The following is an 11124-nucleotide window of genomic DNA, read 5'->3' on the forward strand; positions in this document are numbered from 1 at the left end:
CTGTCCAACTCAATTTTCTAAAATGAAAAAAATGAAAATGAGATTTCTGATAAGAGCAGCACAATAGCTTTCTTTACATGCTTGTCAAAACTAATCAGAGTACCAGTGTTGCTATTGCATGAGGAAAATGTAATCAGAAATAATCATTCATTTTGCAAAACTCCGCCAGTCCTTCAGGGTGGCTGGAACCCTCCCAAATCTCCCCACTGGCTAGAGGATCTGCATCTTCACCAGGAAGGCAGAGCACAGACAGGCTTGCCTTGTATACTTCTGCTACCCAGCATGCCAAAACCAGGCTAGGTTCTGGCGAGGTCTGGCAATAGAGGTCATTATCAGAAGTAGTACGATACTTGTGAGTAACCTCAATGTCCTGGAGGACGCTCCGTTAATAACCAGCATGTATTTTATTCATTAAGAATATTAGAAAACATAAAAAGATGAGATGGAGTCATGTCATTTTTGCCCTATTTCCCCACCTAGATTGATCACAGAATGTCAGGTTATATTCTAAAGGACAATCACTTCCCCTTTCAGACCCATGTTTGATAGTATATTAAATAAGTAAACTGTATTTTACTTGCTCAGCAATCTCCAATAAGTGCTCTCTGTTATATATATTTGTCAGGACACTGTATATCATAGATATATTGCCTGACAAGTCACTGGTAAGTGTTAAGTCAAGGACTCCAGTCCACAAAATCTCGCACCACCACTGGCGCACTGAAAATGACATAGCCCATTCATGTACTGGAGATGCCCTGCCTGTAGGGCTCAATCTGTGGACCGAATGAGGACCTGTCCCGCTTATTTTTCCACATTTGTTCGAATTCACATTTAAATGTTAAAAAGGTAGATTTAAAAATATCGTCAGCGTTTTTAATGAATTGAAAAAGTGAAAAAAATCACCCCAAACAGTGCTTTTTGAAGGTCCCTTTAATTTTAAAGCGCCAGACATGAATGAGATTTCTTATGTGTATACAGTACAGTATGTTAAAATGTTCAGGCAGTAACCGAAGTGCGTATACCAATGCTATTTAGAACTATCTCTACCCTTTTAAAATGATTTTATATCTTACATATAAAAGACATGTTTAACATTTATACTGTACTACTCTTCAATTCACAGCTCACTGCTTTCTCCGGTTATTGATGCTGATTATCATGTGCCATGTTTGTGTCTTCACAGGAAGAATGCTTTCTGAACCTCGAAGCCCCTATTACCAGAGTGTGTGGATATGACACGCCCTTTCCTCACATTTTTGAGCCCTTCTATATACCTGACAAATGGAAATGTTTTGATGCTGTTAAGAAAATGATAAACTACTAATGAAAGGTATTTTCATCTAAAATAATATCTGGTTGTTCTAAATGATTTTGTTTAAAATATTAGTATTTACTGGGTATTCACACATCATTGAATCTAAAAGTAAAACAATGCAGGCATTCTCTTTGTTGATAGTAAATGCTTTTACTAAAAATAGTAGTCTTTTTCTGCTTCGTGAGAAAGGATGAAGAGTCCAGTGTCACTAAGCAATCTAGATGCTTGATGAGCTGAGAAGAAAAAACAAAAGTGCTTGATAAGTTGCTGTTGGTTGATTGTTTGGTATAAATGACTCTCCGAATCAATACAATAAAGAGTGTAAGTGTAGGAAGTGGAACAGCAATGTTTAATAATTTATGTAAAAACGATCTGTACAATATTATTTCTCTAACATTGTCTTTTACTTTAGCCTGATGTCATTGCTTTATTATACGGTACTTGAAAGACATGTTTCAATAAGTTAAATCGTGATATCAGTTCCCTAAGTCTATTTTTCCCATAAGATCTTAACCCCCATGGTAGGTAAACTTTTCAGTAATGTAACACTTTATGATTGGCAAAGGATTACTGAAGGTTTTCCTTTGCAGCCAGCACTCTCTGATGCAGCTCCCTACTCTGAACTCTTTACAGTACTGTAATGTCACCTGCTTCTCTTTTAGGGCTCTGAGGACACTGAAGGAAAGCTTCGACACATTTTGTTCTGGTAATTAATTTCATCAAGGAACTCATCTACATACTGACAGATATAGTCCATCTCTCATCTCAAGGGATCTTACAGAGTTGTATGGAAGAGCTGGCAGACTGGCCAAGATACCAAGAAACCACCAGACAGGATGAGCGTGGACTTTCATTATCACTACACTGCATCAGATGAAACATAAGCTCTTTCGGAAGCATTCTTTATGAAGTCTGTAGAATTGGTAAATTAGAATTTATTTTGTTGATTTGTAAGTGGCTGTATGAACAATGGATATGCAGGAGAATTTGAATTGAATAAAATGCTCAAACTTTGAAATTTAAATTGTGTTATTTGTTCTACATACTGTATGTAAAGACAGTAAAACCTTAATACATTTTCAATAGTTTTAATGTATCATTGGCATATATTATATGGGACAGGAGAATCATGTATTTCTCAATGCCTAAAAATAAAGTAGTAAAACTTATAAACTGCTTTTTCCTTTTACTAATGTACAGTAGCCTCATAATTTCTTCACTTCAGCACCATCTGTGAAGTTCAATCTGATAATCCCTACTGACTGAAGAGGAACGAGTTGCTGAAACTAGACCAGGATCAAATGCCGCATTTTTGCTTGGCTCGCTACCTTGATTTATGGTAAATGCAAATAAACACAGTATTTTCTCTCAAGTTGCTTTACTTACTACTAAGTAATTAGTATAACACTTTGAACTTAACACAAGCATTGTATATTGGTCATTGCCTGTTGATCTCCTACAAAATCTCATCTTCATCAGTAGAGGGTCAGTCAGTAGTGATTTCAACATAGCTCAAGCAAATGACAGTGCAGGACTCGCCCAACCTTGTACAATGCAATCGCCAACCCAGCCACAGAGATATTTGGATCCTGGGATTAAAGTAACCACACAATATTCTGTTTCTCATACTATTTGTCTTTTTCCATATGGTATTTTTTCAAATAAATTTACCATTTGTTTTTAAAAGGTCATCTGCTTTAGGTTTGAAATCTGGCAGTCCTTCTTAATATGCATTTTATAGATGAAAGAGAAAGAACAACTTGTCAATACTGTGTACACTTGATGTGAGGATGCTATATCTTGTAATAGGACTTCTCATTGCAATATTCAAGTTATGCAGAAGGCTTTCACAAAAGACTAATTGAAAAAGATCCTTTGTAATAGCTTGAAAGTGTTGTGAGAAACTGAAAACCGTTCTTGAAAGAGGGAGTGCTAGTTCCAGAGACTTGTTTTTCTAATTAATACTGATAAACAGGAAAATGTTGGTAAATTGACCCCAAGCAAATTTGTCAGAATGCCAAGCCAAACAGAAACCCAAAGCACAGGATGTGTGGTGTCACAGTGAATGAGCTTGAAGCTACTGTGTAAAAGAGATGAGCAGTAGTCTTAATCTACTGAAAAATGTCCTAGAGACATCCAACCTTAATGTTCTGAGTTAAATCCTGTAATTATTGTAGATTCACATAATTTGTTTTGCTTTGTGTTCAATTTAAAAGGAAAGTTTAGTTGAATTAAAATATGTGCTATGTATTTGTATGTAGTTGATTTCCAACCAAATGGCCTTGTCTCATTTGTAACCTTTCTTGTCTAATCGTCTCAACATTTTAATCAGTAATGTTAACACGATTGAGTTTATTGAATGGTATTGTTCCTTGGCATACAAATCACTGAGCTCAAGCCTTATAATTTCACAAACAACCCGTGTGCATTAGCATGTGCAAATAACCATTCAAAATGACCATTTTAATTAACAGAAAAACTGTGAAAGCTACTGTAAGACCCTGACCTTTTTGAGTAATGAAGATGGCCTGGTTGAAAATGGCCTGTTTGTAAGAGACGCTTTCAAATAATGAGATGTTCTACTTATACAACTAGCTGACTAGTCCGGAGAAACAAGCATATGAACTCTGAGAGGGACAGGTCACCCCCCTGAATGGCAGAAGGCCACCATACCAACACACCAGCACCACCAACACCAGCAGTCCATCCCAACCTGATCAGGTCCACGCGTCAAGATTGCCACTCACAGATTGTGATAATGCTCAGGGAGGTCAGGTCACATATATCTGACCCATCTGTCTAATTGTTTTCATACTAGTGCCTGCAGCACAAGAAATTCTATCAAAGAAATACCATTCACATCTGATGATTGACTGTTGTTCACTGTGAGCTTGTAAATAAAAATAATCTACAGTCTTGGTAGCTATTGACAGGAAAGAAATGAAACTGCTGTTTCTGTTGTCCAGAAAACATCAGAAGCAGTGGCAAAGAGAGAAGTGAAGTGTATTATTCACCAGTGAGTGCCATTTATCCTTGTCAGACCTGATGTGTGTGTGTGTTATTATTGCATATTCTGCTCACTGCTGACTGAGTTGGTGGGAGTATGATAACGTGAAAAGGAATCTCCATTAAAGACAACCTTAGGTGCAGGTTGAGGGTGAATTTGCCATTCAGTGGTTTATTGGCAAGTTAAGACATCCATAAAAAATTGCAAAGTGATGAGTGACCAAAGTGACCAATGATGAGACTTCACAGAACTGGGATTGCACTAGTTTCTTGAGTGACCTCAAGAAAATATTGCCTTGAATAGGTCCATGAGACCACCTCATCCATGCCAACACCCTAGGGAAACCTTGGCCACACAAAGGTTGCCAGCTGGCTGCAGCGACACAAGAAGATTGAAGGAGCATCCCGCAGCAGTCCATCCCAACCTGATCAGGCCCACGCGTCAACATTGCCACTCACAGATTGTGATAGTGCTCTGGGAGGTCCGATTCCAATAGAACGCACTGTGCAGTGTTTTCTATTTTGACAGTTCATTACATTTCATGCAAAAAACACATCACAATTCCTTGACCTGTATTTTTGTTCACGTTGTATTTGATTTTTAAATCTATGTTTAAAGTGTCTGACGAAATCCACTCAATCTGAGTGGTTTCTTCTGTGCATCAGTATATATTGACACAGTTCGGACACAATGAGAGCTACTGTAAAGTTACTGTAGTCTAATTATTATTTGACATCTATGAAACTTGCACATTTCAAATGACAATCTTGTAAGGTATAAGGGGCTCGTGTGCGATTAGCTCCTACACTGCTGCCAATGGGACTAAGAAAGCAAATTTATTTGTATTCCATTTGGCTTAAAGTTCAGGATCGTGTTCTGGCTTGAATTGGTATCGTGGCAACAAGCCTGTCATACAGATTATGAATTTTTCCATATACAGCAGTTTGTGTCAGAATAATTTAATGTCTTTCTGTCCTGATCAAATAAGCCTGGACTATTGAACCTGTTATTTTTTGCAGTCTGATTAATTACCAAGTCAAAACATAGCCACAGTGACAATCAGTAGATTATGACAAATGTCGGATTGTTGCCAAAAAAGAAAATCATAAAAATAAAGCAATGAAGTTGCAGTGTTGTAAATATTATGAGTCCACTTTTATTCTGAAACCTAAAAAAGTCCCTTTTCTCCTCCGCTTTTTGCCAATATCTAATACATATTTTCCTATTTTCTGATGTTTTCTTTTGAAATGTTTTCAAGAGTATATTAACAAAATATAACTTCAAATATGATGTTATCATTACAGTTAGCCAGGAAGGTTTAGCCCCATTTAGATCTTCTGGCAAATTAAAGGGTTACTTTATTAGATGCTTTGTTTTTGAAAAAAGTACAATTAACATTTAGTTGTTATGTTCCCAATTCTTCTGCAGTATGTAATTTGTATGTAAATTGGATTTTAATTTGCATAAGCCCATAAAACAAAAGCAGTTGTGGTGTCTGAAATGTAATTCGGTAATTTAAAACATCAGTAAATAGTACAATACTTAACGCACTTCTAGAATTGTAATTGTAAACAGAAGAAGAAAACTTCCACTTGCTGTACATCTTTGGAATTATTATGGACGTTTTAAAAAAAACTGCCAAATTACAACAGCATCAAAGAAACATTAGGCACAATATGTTACACAATACTATTAGGATGGCCAGGCAGCAGTTACTGTTTTAATCTAACTTTTTTAGTAATTTAATTCTGTGAAAAAATCTTGTTTACATTTTCCATTTTACAAACCTGTATTCTTTTTAAAAAATTAACTTTAGGTGACCTGCACTTAGGAATTTCTAAGTATATTTAAATTTGAAAATAACCATGGCTTAGTAAACATACTTTGTTTCAAACAGACTGCACAGAACATTCTTTCAGTATTGTCTGCATTTAATGAACCATTTGGTGTTCATTCAACTTTTCGGAATTGCACATGAGCCCGAAATAGCTCTAAAATCAGTTCCTTAAGGGGGCATTTAACCTTGTTTTCCAAAAAATAATCTTTGTAAGTACATTTCTAGAATGGAAATATTGTACATTGTGAAACAAAAATATTTTTTTTTTGTTAAAAAGGGCTACATTAAAAAAAAGGCCCGAAAATGTGATGCTAGAGGATTAAAAGACATATAGTGAAGAACCAGATTAATTTGGGGATCACTAGAGGACATCTTGAGGCCTCCTCAATGGCTCGGCCAGTAAAGGCTGAGATCAATGATTCAGGCATCGCAGCCTCAAGCCTGGATCCTGTCACTAGCTGGACGGTTTGTCCAGGATTTATCAAGCAGTGCTGTACAGATGGCTGAGAACTGCGGAAGGTGAGGTGGGATTAGTCAGCCAGGGCCCCCCTCGGCTCTCTGGTGCTTGCAGTCATGTGGAGCTGACGAGGAGTGAGCTTCTCCTTCAGTCAGTGCTGCACCTCCAGTACAGCTAGGACAGGGGTGGCAATAGTTAATGGAGCTTGTTTTTCTAAAACACTGGAGTGCGTCAGTTCTCACCAATTCACCCTGTTCATTTCTCAGCCTGTGGGTGCACACGCAGGTCGTGGAATGGAGGGGAAAAAAGGTAGAGAACACTATTTTTATAGAAACTGTACTAAGGAAACAAGGCATAGTGTAGAATGCCACTAGCTTACCTCTTAACAGCACCACATGAGAGGAGAAGCCAGTGCCTATTTGTTTGGATGGGTCCTCAGAAAGGTCAAAAGGTTGCAAACATATAGGAGACTGGTTATATGCCTGAAAGCTTAGCTAGAGGATCATACCATTGCTGGAATGCTGAGAGGGGAGGATATCAGAACCTAATGTTATTACTAAAAATGGCAACCAGGTATAGAAGATCTAATTAATGTCTGTTCTGTGTTTTGGTAAGGGTTTGATGTATTTGGGTGTCCAAGTAATCCAGACTACTGTGCTATGTGTTGTTTGTCTTGGGATTTTTATATTTTACAGGTATTGTATCCATAATGGTACAGCCCAAACCCTATTTAAAGGGTGTTGTGAGTAATAGGGTCAGGGGTCTAGAAATAAGAGCAGGTGTGTGTGATAGTATACAAAGTTTGTTCTTTTTCATACCTGGTGAAGAAACCCCAGTGAGTGCTTGTGTGGCCAGCTGCATGCAAAATTTCAATAAAACTGGCCTATTATTTGCTGTGCGTGCTGGCTTGCCATTGTAGTGGAGCTAGTTCGGATATGATGACGTCATCGCCCTCACTGCGCGTAGCAGGGACCTCAGCTGCCTGGGCCGAGGGAGGTCTCCTTTAGCTCCTTAACAGCTCCTTTAGCTGTTGCGTTACGCCAGAGACCCGGGTTCGTGCCCCAGGTGCTGCGGGAAGGAACGGGGTGGTGGAGGGCACGAGCCCGCGCGGAACCGCGACGGTCACACCATCGTGTATTTTTCTTTCCTCTCTGTGAACAACATGTTCTCCAGCCAAACATTACCCACACAGGAGTTGTTTTGTGACAGTGTGGCATGTTAAAAGTTGATTGGCCTGAAGGCAGGGCTAAGTGTATGATTCAGTTTCTCAGTCTTTCCATTCGGTAGCAATAAAAATAATAAAAAAAACTTTATTTTATATAGCACCTTTGAAGGTGGCTTCTCAAAGCACTTTACAGAATGAGAACAACAATAAATAAGAAGAATACACAAGATAAAACACTATTACAATACACAGAGAAGACCGTGGATGGTGGTACTAAGTATAATAGGAGCAGAGGGGTAAAGAATAGAACCAGTTAAGTAAAGGCTGTTCTAAAGAAGAAGGTTTTGAGTCTGGATTTGAAGGAGTTTAGAGAAGGTGACTCTCTGATATCCTTGGGCATAGAGTTCCAGAGCTTGGGGGCATAGCAGGAGAAGGCCCTGTCGCCCATACAATGTACGGGCTTGTTGGTCAGACAGGAGACCAGAATTAGAGGAGCGAAGGTTGCGAGGTGGGGAGTAGGATGATTATAGCTCATACAGGTACTGAGGTGCCAAGCCATGCAGAGCCTTGTAGGTGAGCATGAGGATTTTAAAGTCCACATGGAATTTGACAGGAAGTCAGTGCAAATTCTCCAGTGTAGTGGCAATGCTTGTTATTAAGACAGAAGTAAGTGTTGCTGTGCTTTCCCAGATGAGGCCCCATCTCCCTCTTCATATCTGTGGTGCAGCCACAGAGAAGCTATTCAGGCAGGCTGATTTAAAGATGGTTTCTTTTGATAAGGGACAGCTCCCAAATGGGGATGCACTTAGCTAAACCTGGCTATCATGATCAATGGTAATCCATTGGATCCTATCTGTCTAGGGAGTGCCAGATAGACATCTGGACTGCATTCCTAAGTGTCAGGAGTAAGTGACTCATATCTCACCTTGATCAACCAATCAGGGACTGGTAGGGCCGAGTAACCCACGTGGGTCTACGATGCCCATGAAACTTTCGGCCAATGAATGAGCTGAAGTTCCTCCAGGTAAAAACAGGCAACACAGAGCTCCAAGACTATTCTAGGGACTTTTCTAAAGGGAATTCAAAGGAGGATTCCAGGACAGGGTGGTCCAGGAGCAGAAAGGCTCCCAAGGGCAGGACATTCTCGCAGCGCGCCTCCTGACCATCCTGAGACTCAGCCCGGACAACCATGGAACGGCCAGTGTGTCCGAGTGCCAGAACTTTCCTTTGTTCTAAGAGTCTAGATCGGAGGTTGCCAGAGAGTAACCAGAGGATCCACCCGAGGTTAGCACCAGCAGCAAGCCTCGTGAACAGGTCAGAACTGTGGACAGCTGAATCACTATTCAGAACTAGCGCTTCATCAGGAACGAACCGGTCTTCTTCCTGACCTGCTGGGACCCACAGTCATCTTTTCTCCTGTGCACAAACTTTGCTAGTTAAAGCCAACACTAACTAGCTGGTCAGTGAGCATCAACAGCGCACCGTCGCAAGCCGCACAGCACAGCCTGGCACGGAGCCAGAGAGCCCGCAGGAGATCTGAATCCCCAGAGATTGGATGAGTATTCAACTTCACTGCATTACAGCTCGAGAATTCAATTGTTATCCCAACCAGTCGATATCAATTTAATTCCTAAGAGTTATGTACTTGTTTTGAGTATCCAATGTAGAAGTTATAACCAAGTTCATTTACGAAACGGTCTAAATGAATGATATACTGAACGTATGGCCTCTTGATATATGTAACTCTTGTAACTGAATTAATATATATCTTTTGTATTCTGATAACCCTCACGATAAGATCTGTTAGGTTTACATGCATATTTTATGTATTAATAAATGTATCCTCATGTATTAGTACCTGTGTGTGTGTGTTGTTTGAGTTATATCGCATGGTTGGATTCTAAGGCTATTAAAAGAATCAATTTTGTGACTTATGGCTACAATTAATAATTGTCCCCGTAAATGCCCAAACCCTACAGAACTGGTGCCTCGTGAGAGCACACTACACCAGGATAGGAGTAATGTGAACACTAGCACTAGATCTGGTCAGGATTCTGGCAGCCGCATTTTGGACATACTGGAGCTTGTTCAATGTAGATTTAGATACCCCAGCGAGTAGAGCATTACGGTAGTCAATTCGAGAGAATACAAATGTGCTGATCAACTTTTCAGCCACAGTTAGTGATAGCATAGGGCGTAGTCTAGCAATATTTCTGAGGTGACAATATACTGCACATGCGGGTCGAATGTTAAGCCAGAATCGAATATCACCCCAAGGTTTTGGACTTTTTTTAGCAACATTGGGTGTACTAGAAACCAGTGTTTCTTAGATACGCTACAGTATGGCATAGATTTACGTTTGATATTAGTCCGCTTTCTTTTTGCAAGGAATTACAGAAGTGTCAGGAAGTCAGAACTTTCTGTTTAAACCTTTCGCCTAAGCAAGGTCTGTGAGGATTTCTTGGCTCTTCATCACACTTTGATGACTTTTCTTTTCGTCCGCCTCTGAATGGTTTAAATTCTAACTGTGCTCTTTTGAAACCTGAGTCATTTCACCAGAACTCCTGAGAAGATATGCAGCTGCATCCCCTCAACACAGGACACAACAGGGTTATCACGAAGAAGTATTGACCAAGAGAAATGACCCTTTGTTCCTGTTTATCTGTTATTCTTGTTTCTGTATTTTCAGTCTAAAGAGTACGGTCAAAATACAGTACAGACTGAAGAGTTTGTTAATGTCAGTCTATTTTTTGAAAATCAAAATACAGAGTTTAATATCAATATTATTTTGTCTGTGAGAAGAATTCTTGGCACTAGACTTCTGAAATCTGAAATATATCAAACTTCTTGCCACAGCAAATGTACAGTATATTATAATGTAATATATAAGCAGCCTATTCTAATTTTACTCTAATTTCATATTTATTGAGCAAGTAAATAACATTAATTGCACAATTTCCAAATTTGTATTTTGGTTTTCAGCAATACATTATTATTGTTCTGTTTATTTATTGCTGTGCATGTGTGCAAACTGTTCCTAATATCCCTTTCAAATTTTCATTAATATTTTAATTGAAAGTTCTATACTTTGACGCTGGATAAATGAATTTCATCCAACAGCTTGAACTTATGCCACATTATTACAGGAGGTGGCTGCCTGCCAGTGACAATAAGGCACGAGAGTGCATGCAAATGGATATGATTGAGATCTGAAGGTAACAATTATTCACATTTAACTGTTAATGAATAGTCTCTTATTGCAAGTGACGTTTTGGGAGGATGTTTAGACCATAAGGATATTTAAATACAGCACCACACAAGGGTTTTACAGTTCATTGGA

The 11124-nt window shown here is 39.0% G+C and overlaps 1 protein-coding gene across 1 annotated transcript in view; it reads left to right on the plus strand.

The window, feature by feature from the left end:
• Positions 1–2342, plus strand: part of bckdhb (branched chain keto acid dehydrogenase E1 subunit beta) — a 122083-nt gene extending 119741 nt beyond the window's left edge. The window contains exons 10-11 of the mRNA XM_006626304.3: positions 1187–1333; positions 1981–2342. Coding sequence (XP_006626367.1) covers positions 1187–1327 — 141 coding nt within the window. The 3' untranslated portion in view covers positions 1328–1333; positions 1981–2342. The remainder of the gene's footprint in view (positions 1–1186; positions 1334–1980) is intronic.
• Positions 2343–11124: the final 8782 nt, after the last annotated feature.

This window comes from Lepisosteus oculatus, chromosome 2 (genome assembly GCF_040954835.1).
Source record: "Lepisosteus oculatus isolate fLepOcu1 chromosome 2, fLepOcu1.hap2, whole genome shotgun sequence".
NCBI lineage: Eukaryota > Metazoa > Chordata > Actinopteri > Semionotiformes > Lepisosteidae > Lepisosteus > Lepisosteus oculatus.